This window comes from Megachile rotundata, chromosome 10 (genome assembly GCF_050947335.1).
Source record: "Megachile rotundata isolate GNS110a chromosome 10, iyMegRotu1, whole genome shotgun sequence".
NCBI classification, from domain to species: Eukaryota; Metazoa; Arthropoda; class Insecta; order Hymenoptera; family Megachilidae; genus Megachile; species Megachile rotundata.
The window spans coordinates 11,962,375-11,979,487 of NC_134992.1; the positions used below are offsets into that span (position 1 = coordinate 11,962,375).

Here is a 17,113-nt window from a genome sequence, read left to right on the forward strand (position 1 = left end):
CCTAGGAATTTGGAGGTCCAGAAATTTGCAGATCAAACTTGGAGACGTAGGTATTCGAGGACATAGGAATTTGGAGATGTAGGGATTTGTCCATGTAGAAATTTGTGGATGTAGACATGTGGGCACTGAGTAATTGGGGACGTAGGAATTTGTGAACCTAGGAATTTGGAGGTCCAGAAATTTGCAGATCAAACTTAGAGACGTAGGTATTCGAGCACATAGGAATTTGGAGATGTAGGGATTTGGCAATGTAGAAATTTATGGATGTGGTGATGTGGACACTAGGCAGTTCGGAACATAGAAATTTGTGAACCTAGGAATTTGGAGATTGGAACTTGGCAAAGTAGAAATTTATAAATCCAAAGATGTCAATAAAAGAGTACAACATAAAAATATATGTGTATCTGCACCGCAACCAATTAGAGTCGCGAGACTTCTTGCGAGGCACACACGGTACGTGTCTAACACGATTCCCGCATCACCGCAACTGCCAACGCAAAAAAACATTCCGCTTTTCTCATTTCTCGTATTCCTCTACCCTTTATTCAAACATCTTTTCCCACCTTCCATTCTCCTGCACAAAGAACCTCCACTTTTCCACGTTTCTTTTCCGCAGGAAACAGTCCGCACGATAATGAATCGCGCAGCAGAAAACGACAAGAAGGAACATAACGCAACATGGTGGAAAGAAGAGGAGGAAGAAAAAAAAGCAGGAGGAACCGGAGGAAAGGAAACAATGTAGAAGGCAGCGAAGAGGAGCAGCACTGCAAACACCGGCCAGTTTGATTTCACGGTTAGTCGTAAAACACGGGCCTCGATTGCTGCTCGGTTATGCAGGTGCTTTCGACCCGCAGAAGGTGTTCGACCGCGGATTTTATACGCGGTTCTGCGAGCACGATGAAAAACTCGATGTGGATCACCTCTATCGGGAAACGAAGGCGAGAGTACCAGTTCGGATCGTAAAGCTTCGATCTCGACTTCGTTGCTTACGAGTTACCACGGTGTAACACCGTGGTTACGAACAGTTATCTACGCAACTTTGCTTTCTTTATCTACTTGCTCGATAATATCCTGTCGCTGCGGTACGAATGGACTTATTCAATTTTTGCGATTACATTCACAGTTGTATTTATAGTTACGTAGGATCGATGTGCCAATGTTTTTGGAGCAGTCATTGAATGACTAGAAACGTGTCAAGGTTTAAGTTTGGAGAAAATTTTGTGGAAGTTTATGTAAAAACTTTTAAGAAAATTTTGACCGAGTTGGAACTTGACTATCTACATATGAACACATCTCAGCATCAACGTAGCAATGTGGCTCCACAAGAACTACATGTTCTAAAACTTGCTAGGAGTCTGTCTTAAGAAAATTTGGACCGAGTTTGAACTTAGAAGCTATCTACATATGAACACATCTCAGCATCAAGAATTATGGCTCCACAAGAAGTACATGTTCTAAAACTTGCTACAACTCTATTTTAAATCACAGAACTTTTCAAGGGCTCCTTTACGAAAACACCCAACCAGCTTCCTCTTCACATTTCACCTCGATGAAAAAACAAGAATATATATAAAAAAATAAACATCGATAATCGTACCATAACATCCATTTCCTAACGATTTCCTCGATATCCATCGCCATCTTGATTTCCATCATCATCTTGATTTCCCTCTAATTGTTAGCGCGTATCGAATGAGGCACGTTGACGATCGCCACGATTAGGAGCGAATGAACCCGTGAAACGGCGTAATCTATCCACGGAGCATTGCATAACAGGAGATATACGAGCATCATGTGTGTTACGCGATGACCAAGGCGGTTTTCAACTGGCGAATGTTGCAGGTCCGGTTAGGTGGCCGGATCGTCGCTGCAAGGTACAAGGTAGATTCGTAACGGAACTCGCGCGAGTGCACAATTTCAGCGTTGCCGGATTATAAATTCTCGGCAAGACCATAATCCACAATGTATACACTCTGTCCCCGTGGCCGGACTGTAAATTTATTATTTGTTGGCTGTCCGTCGGTGATCGCCGCGCGCACGACATTCACACGGGACTACCTTATTCCACGCCGATTTTTATCAATCAATTATCGCGCGTTCGCGGAACGCTGACATTAATTGAATTTATACGCGGGACGTGTCGCACAATTTTGCTCTTCGATGCCCGACTATGAAGTTTACTTCCTTCGAACCAACGGGTTACTGTAATTTTCTCATTTTACGAATTTTAAAGTCTGTTTTCAGAATTCTAGCTGCAGAATTTTTCTTGAATAAGGTTCTGAATTTTGAATCGAGGGTTTTAGGACTTTTTGTCTGGGTAACCTCGAGAACCTGGAGAACTTAACCTTGGGAACTTGTGTACTTGTTTTGTAGACATAAATATTGATAATATTGATGATATTGATTAGACAGATAATATTGATAATATTGATTATATTGATTACACTGATAATATTGATTATATTAATAATATTGATGATATTGATAATATTGATGATATTGATAATATTGATAATATTGATTATATTAATAATATTGATGATATTGATAATATTGACGATATTGATAATATTGATTATATTGATTATATTAATAATATTGATTATATTCATAATATTAATAATATTGATGATATTGATAATATTGATTATATTGATTATATTATATTAATAATATTGATTATATTGATAATATTAATAATATTGATGATATTGATAATATTGTTTATATTGATAATATTGATTATATTAATAATATTGATAATATTGATAATATTAATAATATTGATGATATTGATAATTTGATTATATTGATTATATTAATAATATTGATGATAATGATTATATTGATTATATTAATAAAATTGATTATATTGATAATATTGATTATATTAATAATATTGATAATATTGATTATATTGACCACATAGATAATACCACAAATTTTGCAGATTTACAGTTTCATAAAACTGTACCTTCATAAATCTTCTGAATCTATAAAAAAAGGGATTTGGTACATTTGAGAATTTTCTAAAATTCCACCCTTTCAAGTTTAAAACTCTGCAAATGTACTTAAATTAGCAACAAAAAAAGAAGAGAAATGTGACCACAAGCTTATACGACATGTTCCTTCAGAATGTTCAGTTATACCGCATCCTTTGCAACCTTATCCTTGCATCATCTTCTCACATGACTTCACCAAGAAAGTAACCAAGCAGCAAGGTAAAACCGCATCGACCTTGAAGAGAACGAACATCTTTAACCCTTCGGTATACAATCTACCTCCCACACATTCTTCACCGAAGATGCGTTGAACCTCTCGAACTTCATCTCCCTTTCACCGGTCCATCATCCAATCATCCTACAAACCATGGGATTATGGATGAAACCATGGGACCATGGAACTATGTAACGATCGAACCCGTGATCGGACCCAGGAGTATATGGGCGGAACTCAAAACCCCAAAGAGGGTAAAACTTAATAGCTGGGGATGAGTACCGCCATATTGGTTACGGATTCTACCTCTCTGATTGGATGATTCGCTGCACGAGAAACCGGTGATCAGTTCGAAATAAAATTGCATGTATTTCGAACTATCAAATGATTTTTTGTATTGTGACCTGTATATGGACATTTACTTTGAAATTAAAAATGAAGAAAAAGCGGAACGTAAAACATAAATTAATATACGTATTTATGTTCATGAAAATCATACAACATACTTGTTAAGTAAAAAATTTTATTTATGTGCATATTTATGTTTGTTATGCATGTACTTCAGACTAGAATTTAAATATTGCTGTAATCAATGTAATATCATGTGTATATAATCAAAGTATAATTGCAGACTTTGTCCATATATTGCGAGGATCACAATGTCCATATATTGAGAGGATCATAGGTAACAATATTGATTATGTACATCTGGTTTAAACAATATTTTTACCAACTGAACATACGTATGCACTGAGCAATTACAGAAGAAAAATTTTGCTATATAACAAGAGTGATGTTCCCCGTGTTGTTTTGCCGTAATGTCCATATATCGCGAGGATCATAGGTAACAAGTACTGATTACGAACATCTGGTTTAAACAATATTTTTACCGACCGAACATACCGATCCACTGTGCAATTGCAGAAGCAAAATCTTGCTATATAACAAGAGTGATGTTCCTCGCGTTATTTCGCTGTAATCATATATTCGTAAGACCACAGGTGACAAGTACTGAACTCCTGGTTTAAAGAATATTCTGACCAACCGAACCTATCCTCGCTATTACAGAAGATTTTGCTATATAACAAGAGTGATGTCCCTCGCGTTATTTCGCCGTAGCCATATATTCGTAAGACCACAGGTAAGTACTGAACACCTGATTTAAAGAATATTCTGACCAACCGAACCTATCCACCTTGCAATTACAGAAGATTTTGCTATACAACAAGAGTGATATTCCTCGCGTTATTTCGCCGTAACCATATATTCGTAAGACCACAGATAAGTACTGAGCTCCTGGTTTAAAGAATATTCTGACCAACCGAACCTATCCACCTCGCAATTACAGAAGATTTTGCTATACAACAAGAGTGATATTCCTCGCGTTATTTCGCCGTAACCATATATTCGTAAGACCACAGATAAGTACTGAGCTCCTGGTTTAAAGAATATTCTGACCAACCGAACCTATCCACCTCGCAATTACAGAAGATTTTGCTATATAACAAGAGTGACATTCCTCGCGTTATATCGCCGTAATCATATATTCGTAAGACCACAGGTAAGTACTGAGCTCCTGGTTTAAAGAATATTCTGACTAACCGAACCTATACTTCGCTATCACAGAAGATCTTGCTATATAACAAGAGTGATATTCCTCGCGTTATTTTGCCGTAACCATATATTCGTAAGACCACAGGTAAGTACTGAGCTCCGGGTTTAAAGAATATTTTGACCAACCGAACCTCGCTATCACAGAAGATCTTGCTATATAACAAGAGTGATATTCCTCGCACTGTTTCGCATATACACGAAGATGCGTAGCAAGCAGCGTGGCTCGCGTACGATCGAGGCAAGTGTAATAAAGCCTGGTCCGAGCGGACGGACACGCGAGAGCGTGTAGGTGCACGCCGAGCGGAGAACACGGGCCCTCGAGAGTAATGCGCGGCAGTGCATAGTAGTAATAATAAAGTGGTAGTGGTTGGCACGTCACGGTCCAACAGGCCGATCAACCGGCCGTGCTGCGAGCCGGCTACTGGTCTCCGCCCACGCACAAATATGCACGTACACACGGCCAACAGTAAGTGTATGCTCCGAGGAGCCTGGACCCGACCAGATGAGCCGAAGGACGATCTCTACGTAACATGGCGATGATGTAAATGGGTGGTGGTAACCGCCACTACGTGCACCATGGATACTCTAAAACATCCATATTTTCTTTGCCAGGATTCCCGGATCGGAATATATTTCTACTGCTTTGAATAGAAGCAGACTTTGCAGAAGTCTTACATCTTTTTCAGCTAATCACTGAATTGTGGACCTATGCTTAAATTCGCAGGTTTCTACATATGGATGTACGAAGTTTTAGAGTTGTACCCTACAAAATTTCTAAATTTCAAGATTTAAACACTTCTCAATGTTCACAATCCTCAAGGTCTCCGAATTCTCCAAACTTCAGAGATTAGCAAAAGCTGTTTTCAGTTGTTGAAACTCCTTATTTTCTAAATCCTTAAATTCTCCAAGTTTCAAAATTCCTAAATTTCCAATTTCTCAATCTCTTAATTACCCGAATCCTCAAATTTCCAAACACGCAAGTCGTCAATCTCCCAATTCCACAAATCCCTAATTCCTCAATTTTGCAGATTAGAAAAACCTTTAATTCTCCAAGTTCCAAAATTTGCAAATTCCCGAAGTCTCAATCAACCGATTCCTCAAATCCCCAAGTTTCCAAATACTCAACTTTCCAACCCCCCCCCCATTCCTCAAATCCCCAAATGTCCAAATTCGCAGTGCCTCAGATCTCAAAATTTTCTCATCCTCAAATCCCCAAATTTCCAAATACTCAACTTTTGATCCTCCAATTCCTCAAATCCCCAAATTCTCCAAATCCCCAAATCCCCTCATCCCCAAATCTCCAAATCCCCAAATTTCCAAATACTCAACTTTCGACCCCCCAATTCCTTAAATTCTCAAATTCCCAAATACTCAACTTTCGACCCCCCAATTCCTTAAATTCTCAAATTCCCAAATCCCCAAACCACCAAATCCTCAAATCCCCAAATCCCCAAAATCCCCAAAATCCCCAAAATCCCCTCATCCTCAAATTCTCCAAATCCCCAAATTTCCAAATACTCAACTTTCGACCTCCCAATTCCTCAAATCCTCAAATCCTCAAATTCCCTAAATCCCCAAATCTCCAAATCCCCAAAATCCCCTTATCCCCTCATCCCCAAATCCCCAAATCCCCAAATCCCCAAATCCCCAAATTCTCCAAGTCCCCAAATCCCCAAATTTCCAAATTCTCAACTTTCGACCCCCCAATTCCTCAAATCCTCAAATTCCCTAAATCCCCAAATCTCCAAATCCCCAAAATCCCCTTATCCCCTCATCCCCAAATCCCCAAATTCCCCTAATCCCTAAATCTCCAAACCTCCAAATTCCCAACTCCTCAATCTCTCGAACCCCACATCCCCATAAGTGAAAATATCCAATCTCATCGACACTCATCATCTACCATCACCACATCCTATTCTCAACCTATGTCATATAGAAGACCTCTAAATCCAACACCTAGAAACGATTCACCCCTAAACCCATCCCGCAACTGCAAACACGCGTACAAAATCAGCGAATTCCTCGTATATCCGTAGAACCAGGAACGAACCAGGTAGCACATCAGATTCCCGACACGGCTGAAAAGTTCGAAAATCCAGCGTACAGTTTTCCATTTGACCCGTTCTCCGTCATTAGGCTCGCTACTTATTTCATCATCTAATTCGCTACCCACAATCGGTTCACGTTTTACCGTGGAATCCATTCGTTCGATTCGCGTCGGCCGCTGCCACGGAAAGAAAGCGAAGCAAAGCAAAAGGAAGCTTAAGGGCCGAGAGCGTAGAAAAAGAGATGGGCTTCGATTAACCGTGATCCACGCGGAGGCCAATTACCTACACGCCGCGGAAGGTTGCCGGACAATTTCGCCACAGAACAGTCCCCTTCTTCCTCCTCTTATTCTCCTACCGATCTCACGTCACACATCCTCGTATATTGCCTCGTAAGCTCGCAAGAATGTTGCCACTGACGCGAGGAAACGAGTCTCGATATCTTTTAGAACCATCCCCCGTTTACACGCTACTTTACAACCTTTAATATTTAATATTTTACTAGCTTTTACAGGGTTTTTAACTGGTAACTGTTTTTAAACTGTGCGGGCATTTTAAGGACTTCTACACGAGACCTCTACTGCAAGCACTGTGCCTTTGCTTTTTGGTGTGATTATTTTGTGGACTGACTTGTGACGTGGTTGAAAGGAGGTCGGACATGATTTAGTTTGGAAGAGTGTACTGGTTTAATTCGTGGTAGGATTTGGTTTGATTACGGAGATCGAGGGCGGACCATATATTGATATTTCTACTGTGCGTTGTTGTAAGAGTATGAGTGCTAAGACGTATTTAGGTTTAACGGGACTTAGGTATTAGGTCTAGCTTCTCTAATACCCTGAACATACTCTAAAACATTCCCTTATGTTTAAGTTTTCTCTAGCTTAGATTTTGTTCTTCTCCTGACTATTCCTCTACCTTTCCCTTCATCGAGGTTTCCGTACCCCTAAATCTCTCCAAAATAAAAATGTCTCCACTATCCTCAATCCTGAATCAGAATAGCGCTCACACAATTATCATAACAGTGGTAAATCCCAGAAGAGAAGTAGAAAAGTCGACGAATGGTCAGCCGTTCAAAGTAAAAAAAAATGCTCGAAACCGGTCGACGTTAACTCGGAACGGGTACAGCCTCTAAATCCACAGGTGTTAATAATTACCCGGCGCTGATAAGTGAAACGAGCATGCTCGATGATAAACAGAATCCTCCGGTAACGGTTCATCCATCCTTCATCGTGAGATAGTTTCTTGTTAATACACGGATGATTTTGCTCGCCCGGCTAATATGTATTGACATTTTAGGCTCGTTTATTTAATTACCGTTTTGAGCTGTTGCCCTTATCGCACGGCGGCTTATTAGAATCTATCAGACTGTGAAATTAAATCAATCGATGGTACACTTGCAACGCCTGGAAGAACGGTGTAAGGGAGAAAGGACGACGATAATGTACGTTTCGTTTAGGGTTATACTAATGGACTGGTCAGTAAGTCTATGGTAGATTCTTATCTTGTACACGGAGATAGTTAGAGCCAAGTATACGATAGGATAGATAGGGGGAACCAGCGGGAAGGTGAGTACCGCGGATGATTCTTCCGGTAGCCGGTGCACCACGACGTGTTTATTCGACACTGATATACAGGGTGTTTCACAACTAGTGTCTCTGAAAGGGGTAGCTGATTCTGAATAGGATTTTCCTTTACGAAAATTGAGTTTGGAGAAAGTAGTACAATAAAACTGTTACAGAAGTGACACACCTTAAATATACAAGATGTGTCACAAGTAGTGTAATTCTTGGAATTGCCGGGGTTCGAGATTCTGAACAACTTTTCCCTTTGCAAAAATTCGCTCTGAAGCTTCGTTTTTGAGTTATTAAGGAAAAACACGGACCAATCAGAGCGAGAAGATTGCGCGCGCTTAGCGGCTGGGCGGAGCTCTCTCGCGCCTGCGCACGCGTCGCGCGCTCTGATTGGTCCGTGTTTTTCTTTAATAATTTAGAAACGAAGCATCACATCGAATTTTTGCAAAGGGAAAAGTTGTTCAGAATTTCAAACCCCATCGAGATTCTGAGTTACACTAGTTGTGAGACATTTACAGTAACTTCTTTAATAGACGTTTTATTGTACTACTTTCTTCATTAGTGTTCTAATATCAATTTTATTTAGTGATATCCCTATTAATCCTCTTGCATCTGCATGCCACATTACATTATTCAAACGTTTTTAGTACATTCTACACCTTCATTTGTTCAAGTCTTATACTTGACAGCAGACCTGTTCCAATCTTGCTCTTCGCCCACAACATAAAAAATAAACAATTTCATAAACAATGTTTGTATAGAAAAAATTTTGAATAAACCACAGCTTCCACATTCGAAGAGTAATAGCAGTACCTCGAATATAATAAACAAGTATAAGGAAGTGGTTAGGTCCCTCCTTCACACTTTCCCTTAATCGAAGTAAGCGTTGCACGCAAGAGCCGCAGGAAAATTCGCGTGCATCACGCTCGTCAGGCGGTACGAGGCTTTCTTGCCTCGCGAAGGTCAATACGGGTCCGAACGGCGCAACGAAAGTTTCCAGTTGCGCAATGTCATTAGTTTGGGAATTTTTTTCTCCGCTCGCAGAAACCGCGAGGAAAATTCGCGTGCACCACGCTCGTCAGCGAGACGATCCGTGGATTTCTTGCTCGTAGGAGTCCGCAACGATGATGATGACTCGAGCGGCTTCGACCTCGTGGGATACTCGGAACACCTTCGTGTCCGACACTCGTTTCCGACTTGCTTCTTGCATGCTGGCTTATTGGGAAATTCGAGTCACGATGCTTCTGATCATACTGCTGTTTCTTTTTGGAGGGAATCGCTGGAAAACGATATCGATGTTATCTAGTTACATGGGTTAGGTTCATAGGTTGGCAAGGGGTAGATGTGAAATGTTTTTGTTATTATAGTTCTTGCTATGATGTTCAATTCTCAAATTTCCAAATTTCTAAATCTTCATATCTTCAAATTTACAAATTCCTAAATTCTTGAATACCTAAATCCCTAAATCCCTAAATCCTCCTCCACCCTCAAATCCCTAAATCCTCCTCCATCCCCAAATCCCCAAATCTCTAAATCTTTACATATTCAAATTTTCAAATTCCTAAATCCTTGAATTCCTAAATCTCTAAATCGCTAAATCCCCAAATCACCCTCCATCCCCAAATCCCCAAATCCTCCTGCATCCCCAAATCCCTAAATCTTCACATCTCCAAATTTCCAAATTCCTAAATCCCTAAATCGCTAAATTCCCAGATCCTCCTCCATCCCCAAATCCCCAAATCTCTAAATCTTCACATCTCCAAATTTCCAAATTTCTAAATTCTTGAGTTCCTAAATCCCTAAATCGCTAAATCCCCAAATCCCCCTCCATCCTCAAATCCCCAAATCCTCCTCCATTCCCAAATCTCCAAATCTCTAAACCTTCACATCTCCAAATTTCCAAATTCCTAAATTCTTGAATTCCTAAATCCTTAAATCCCTAAATCCCTAAATCCCTAAATCCCTAAATCCCTAAATCCCTAAATCCTTAAATCCCCAAATCCTCCTCCATCCCCAAATCCCTAAATCTTCACATCTCCAAATTTCCAGATTCCTAAATTCTTGAATCCCTAAATCCCTAAATTCCTAAATCCCCAAATCCTCCTCCATCCCCACATTCCCAAATCCCCAAATTTCTAAATCTTTACATCTCCAAATTTCCAAATTCTTAAATCCCTAAATCCCCAAATCCCCAAATCCTCCTCCATCCCCAAATCCCTAAATCTTCACATCTCCAAATGTCCAGATTCCTAAATTCTTAAATCCCTAAATCCCTAAATCCCTAAATCCCCAAATCCCCCTCCATCCCCAAATCCCCAAATCTCTAAATCTTCACATCTCCAAATTTCCAAATTCCTAAATCCCTAAATCCCTAAATCTCCAAATCCCTAAATCTCCAACATCCCAAACTGCAACACCAACATCATCAGCCCAAGCGAAAACTAATTTCAAACAAGTGATCGTGATTTTACAACGTCAAGTTAAGAGTCCGATAAAATACAGTGATTGGAAGTTTTCTATTTTGGTGGAAGGAGCTCTTGTTAATTAAACGACGGAAGCAAACTAGGGAACGATTTCCTCGTGCCGCTAACAGGACAGCTTCATCAGCTGGCGAACCCGACAGAAAGGTGTCGCTCATAAAACGTTTTATAGATACCCTTGGCCGTATAGCGGAACATTGGAGGTTTACGAGTTAATTACTTAATCAGTCGATTAAAAACCATCGAATGACTAACTTGAGTACGTTCCGCTTGGTAAGCGTCATTCACATATGATCCACATTTAATCTGTACGAGGGTTGAAGTTCGTCTGGAAAGATATTTTATACCACTTCAGAACTTGATATTTATAAAACACAAGGTAGATACAATATCAGAAGGCAGATCCTTTCTGTAAATTAATCGTTGAGATCGGTAATTGAGATTGGGTTGAGTGTTCATTTTAGTTATGGCTAAGTTTGTGTGAAATGTGGACTATGTATTTAAGAATTTTAAGAATGTCCTTGGGAATTTGGAAGCTTTGGAATTTGGAAATTTTTTGAGCTTTAAATTCTTGGAAGTACCTTAAAATAAAATAACCAGAACCAAGTTAATGGAACCTAAATCCAAAACCCAGCAAACCTAACCAGAAAGCCTGAACCTCGATAAAATTTACGTATGGAAAAGTCCTTCGAGCAAAAGAATTCCTAGAAACCGGAAATAACTGTATTGCAGCGTTAAAAAAGCTAATCGTTATCATTAGACTGCCCTGAATTCGTCCTCGTTAATCGTCGAATAAATGAACCTACCAGGGCTTAGCAATAACAGAAATTATTTCCTGGATGGCACAGATGCGTTTCCTAGACACGATTATGACGATCAGGAGCGATTAAACGAATAAGGACTGTGAGCAATAGGGAAACACCTGGCCGCCTTTTATAACGGCCAGTAAAATGCTTCGTTAAAGGATCGACCTAGCTGGATCTTGTAAATTTAACGATTCCTGGACAAAGTACGCTCTAACTGCGTCGTAACCGGTGCACGCCTTTCCTGGCTGATTGCAACCTCGACCGTGCAACCCGATAAAGTAGCAGCGAGGAAATTAATCTCATTGGAAAATAGTACAGTGATTATACTCGAAAGCACCGTGGTGACGTCTTCTTTTTTCTTCACGGGTTTACGAGGCGACAAAGTGATCGTTCACCGGGGCAAAAAAACAACGACTTAACGAGGGAAGCTGCGATTACTGCAGCTAGGTAATGGTAATCGATTAGAATACCGACGGATGTGAAAATGTTAACATTCAGTTTTTCCCCGGTCAACGTTCTTAAACAGTGACTGGGGTAATCGCCTGTGACACCAGAGATCCTTAATACACCATCTTATTCGATAGTTGCACCATGTCATCTGACTTCTCAGGAACAACACAGGCGTGTCGAGAAAATGTGCACACTTTATTAAAATGTTCGACGGGTAGATAGGCTATTTTAAAATTATAGTTTAACAGCTTCTTAATATCTAGCATTTTTATGTTCATCAATGTTGAAGTAATATCTGTATTAACATTTTTATGTCAGACCCTCGTCAACATTAAAGTCAGGTAATATCTGTGCCAGCATTTTTATGTTAGACCCTCGTCAACATTAAAGTCATGCAGTATTTGCACCAACATTTTCATGTCGGACTACATTAAAGTCTTTTAATATTTCTAGTAACAAGTTTATGATCGATATTAATATTAGACTACTCTTCTTTTTCTGACTGATGTAAACAGCTGTTGGAAGCATAAATGAAAGTATAATCTCTGCTGTTTTGATCTAATCAGCTGCGCTTCATTCAGGACTTGTCTCACCTCTTGAGAGAATAGTACACATGGGGGCTATCTGTACATCAAGTCGATGGTGATTACGCTTGAGAATGGTACTTACGAGTTAGAGGTAGAGCGTGCCGACACGTCGGGGTGCCACCACGGTGACAGCCAGACGTGGTCCACATTTAGTCGGTGGCAGTGGCGCGGCTGTTGCTGGTGGCGGTGTTTCCGGTCTCGCGCAACCAAGGCCACTTCCGCCGCGAAGCTCCCACACTAAATTCGTCAGCGAGCGTGGTCTGCTTAGACGCCGCGATCTGGGGAATAGATCAAGGACGCCATTGTTTATCCCATAAAACTAACTTTCAAACTCGTAACTCTCTTTCTTCGAATCGACTCTTTAATTATGTTGCAAAGTATGAAAACCGGGAAAAAAACTGGGGAAGCTCTAGTTGAAACTGGAGACAGTATAAAAGGTAGCACCAATTTGTATTATGTATCATTCGAGAAAAATTAAAATCGATCAGCGCCATGTGGTGCCTGTTTGGTATACCTGGTAGCAGAATCACAGAAAAGCGAGGAGGTATTATGTCTTCCCACGCGTCATATTTTCTCCAATGATACACAATACAAAGAAATCTCGCGTATTCTTGCTGGTGTATCTACCTGAAACATGCGAGTCATACGTACCTTTTCTCCGGTAGCTTAGCACCAGCACCGGAGTCCCCCGACGTCCTCCCTCCAGAATGACTGGAGTCCAGAGTGCCGTCGAGTTCCATGGCCTGCTGAAGGTTGGTCAGGCTCTTGTATCGGATATTGAAAAGCGGGGAGCCTCCCTTGTACCCAGGAGGCGTTTCCTTCAACGGCGACGCGCTCTTCTGCCTCATCAAAGGGCGACCTCTCTGAGTGCCGCTGTTCTTCACGTACAGTTTGGCCAACGGTGGTTTCTCGAGCCTGGGCTGTGGCGCCTCCTTGACCGCGCGCCTCGTTCTCTTCTCCGCTTGGATCTTCTTGGTCGGAATGGTCTCGATAGGCGGCGGTTCCGGTCTGTCGTCGAGCAAAGGCGCTACCGTGACGGTGACGGGTGTCAGAGGCGGGCTAGAGCCCTGGGGTCCGGGCAAAGGGGTCTCGTACGGTAACCTGACGCTCTTGGGCAACGGCGCGAACCCGCGGACGTAGTCATAGATCTGATCGATCTCGTCGTACTCCTCCGTGCAGGCCGAAGGAGGTACGCGGTTCTCGTCCCTGTATCCCGCGTGTCCCGAGGACGCCTGGTGTCCGTTGCTATGATAGTGATGATGGTGATGATGATGGCCGGCGCTGTTTCTGTGATGACTCAACGGGCCGTTGTCCGAGTTGGTCGAGGACCGCCTGAGGAAGCCCGAACCGCTTCTTGTCTGTCTGGAGGGCTTGCTCTCGCCCAGACGTCCGTCCAGCACGTGCGCGCGATCAGCCACGTCGGCGACGATACGCGATGCCCGCTCCACCAGCCTCGTGAACTCCTGCATCGACCTGAGCGCCTCCTCGTTCCTCGCTTTGACCAGCTTCAACGGAGCAGCCAGAGGCAACGCCACCGCCGCACCCTCCCGCTGCAACGGCAACGCGAACACGTGCTCCTCCTCGAACGTGGACAACAGCCTGAGCTCCGGCACGAACTGCGACGACGACTTGAGCCCTCTGGGTGGCTGACCGTGCACCAGTCTGACGGTCAAGGGCAGACGCTTGCTGAGCAGCGCTCTGGCCGTGTGAACGCCGCTGATGTTGTCCTCGCGGGCGAGCGCGCTGAAACGACCACGCTGCTCCATGCCCAGCAGCACGCTCTCGCCCCGGCAGTCGACGCAGCGCAGAAATCTACCGCGACCGGGCAGACTCACTTCCCCGGCAGTCATGATCGTCTCCCCGGCAGCCAGGGGCCTCGTGCCCTCGGGAACGACTATGCCCGACTCGTCGTCCACTCTGCAGGCTATACCCCGCACGGTTTCCCGCACCAGCGCTCCTTCCTCCGGGCATCTTCGACACAGCTCGCTCACCGACTCGATCCCGCGCACCGCTCTGCCCTCCTCGCTCAGGATCTCGAAGTAGCCCGCGTACGAGTCCGGTATAGCCAGCCTGGGCCCCACGCCTACCACCCTGCGACCTTCCTTGATCTTCACCGCTTGTGCCACGATCTTCCGGCGACGTCCGGCTGACACCAACAGGGCCGTACTCTGCAAACTGGGCGCCGGTAGGGTCGGCACTCCCAGACCACCGTACTGGCCCTTAGTGATCTTGATCACCGCCGGCAGACGATACTTGGACACGAATTCACGCAAGTACGTCGCTTCCTCGGCCCAACGTGCCGCCGCAACCACGATCTGACCGTCCGTCGCGGCCATCGCGGCGCTACAACGCCGCCCACCGTCGCGAGCGCGGGCCCTGCCACCGACGGGAACGTCGAGAGGGCCCACTCAGGGCCCCAAGGATCGCTGACCGCTACTGATACTCCTGCTGATCGGACGGCAAGCCTCTATGCTCCATCTGCAACTGAACCGAGGACCCATTACCTTCTGATAACCAAATTTAATCCTTTTCCTATTTCTACGAAGACATACATGTAGACGTGCAATGAACATGGATATAAAATTGTTTATGTATCTGTTGCATAGATATAAAGTTGTTGATGTATCTGTTGCATAGATATATAGTTGTTTATATATCTGTTACATAGATATAAAGTTATTTATATATCTGCTACATAAATATAAAGTTCTTTATATATAATATCTTACATAGATATAAAGTTGTTTATGTATCTGTTGCATAGATATAAAATTGTTGATGTATCTGTTACATAGATATAAAGTTCTTTATATATCTGTTACATAGATATAAAGTTATTTATATATCTGTTACATACATATAAAGTTCTTTATATATCTGTTACATAGATATAAAGTTATTTATGAATCCATTACATAGATAGAAAGTATGCACACAAATGTGAGGTATCTTCTTCCCGACATGTATGTACCGAGTATACATAATAGCACGTATAGAACATAAATCAGTATGGCATGATTTTATCTGCTAGATGAACAGTTGAGTGAATTTCTATAAATTGGATCGTGTGTCTTCCCCTTCGGTTGTCCGACTTTCACCAGCAAATGCTTGCATTCAAAGAATAAGCGAGACTTATTTTCGCGTAGTCCTTAGGCCAATCTCCCCTACAGCGAGGCGATATTTTCTCTTTAGCGGGTCAAAGTGGTCGGGTGAGGCCCGTTTCCCGTTACTTCCTCATGGCGTTCGCATCATCAGCGTAACCGACGATTAAAGTAGACGATCTACGGCGAATATCTCGAAGGCTCGTTACCTAACGAGCGTGTTCGTAAATGGGCGGTGCCGTCGATTGTTTCGGATTTCTCTAAAGAGAACATCTGACCGGGCGAGGAAAGTAACGATCGTGACTCGAGCATCGCTAGGGTCCGCGTTAAACGATTCCTCGGACGAATTGCTTCACGGTTATGCCGCGATAGCCACGGAAATTCAGCGGTGTCGTAACGACGCTTTGGGAACCCGGTATCCTCCCGCTACATAGGCTTCCGTGTTACATACCCTGTTACAACGTGTATCGGATAACGCGACGGATTATATAAATCGTGGTCACTTTGTGGCTTGTAGACGTTTTATGGTGGCAATTATCGATTTCGTTTGTTTAGCGTAGCACTGTTGTTTTACTGTGTGAACCATTCATAAACATGAACTCAGTTCGGATGGAGCTTTATAGAGAAATTATTGTTGCAGATGCATATTCTCTGTTGTTGTAAAAAACTAAATATACTTATTAATAATAGTTAATAATACATACTGTAACATACTGCGATTCGTCATCAAACGGAAACGCAAAAAGAAGGACGAAAAAGAACGGCGTGCGTATAACTTCGCATATATCGATCGTCGATCAGCCGAAAATCGCCTATCAGGTCAATCGCGCGTGATTCAAATGCGTTACAAACATCCGTCATTCTCACATTCCCAAATTCCAAATCCACAATTCTAAATTTTTAAATTCTCAGATCTCCAAATTCTAAATTTCGCAATTCCAAATTCTCTAACTCCCAAATCCCTAAATTCTCAAATCCCCAAATTTCAAATTCTCCAACTCCCAAATCACCAAATTCAAAATCCTCTAACTCCCAAATCCCTAAATTCCAAATCCTCCAACTCCCAAATCCCCAAATTCTAACACTCCCAATTCCAAATCCCCAAATTCCAAATCCTCCAACTTCCAAATCCCCAAATCCCAAATTCTCCAATTCCCAAATCTTCAAATTCCACATCTTCCAACTTCCAAATCCCCAAATTCTAACGCTCCCAATTCCAAATTCTTCAACTCCCAAATCCCCA

General features: G+C 42.4%; 2 protein-coding genes across 10 annotated transcripts in view; both read right to left on the minus strand.

Annotated features, from left to right (window-relative positions):
* The window catches only part of RpS11 (ribosomal protein S11), a 352,472-nt gene that overhangs the window by 169,837 nt on the left and 165,522 nt on the right, over nucleotides 1–17,113 (minus strand). The window lies entirely within an intron of this gene.
* The window catches only part of sano (CABIT domain-containing protein serrano), a 224,240-nt gene that overhangs the window by 33,629 nt on the left and 173,498 nt on the right, over nucleotides 1–17,113 (minus strand). For 7 of the 9 annotated variants that reach the window (XM_076536256.1, XM_076536249.1, XM_076536251.1 and 4 more), the window contains 2 exons: nucleotides 13,421–15,253; nucleotides 12,852–13,047 (listed from right to left, as the gene is read on the minus strand). In XM_076536256.1, coding sequence (XP_076392371.1) covers nucleotides 12,855–13,047; nucleotides 13,421–15,105 — 1,878 coding nt within the window. In that variant the 5' untranslated portion in view covers nucleotides 15,106–15,253 and the 3' untranslated portion in view covers nucleotides 12,852–12,854. The remainder of the gene's footprint in view (nucleotides 1–12,851; nucleotides 13,048–13,420; nucleotides 15,254–17,113) is intronic. The other 2 variants (XM_076536255.1, XM_076536250.1) reach the window with 1 other exon arrangement.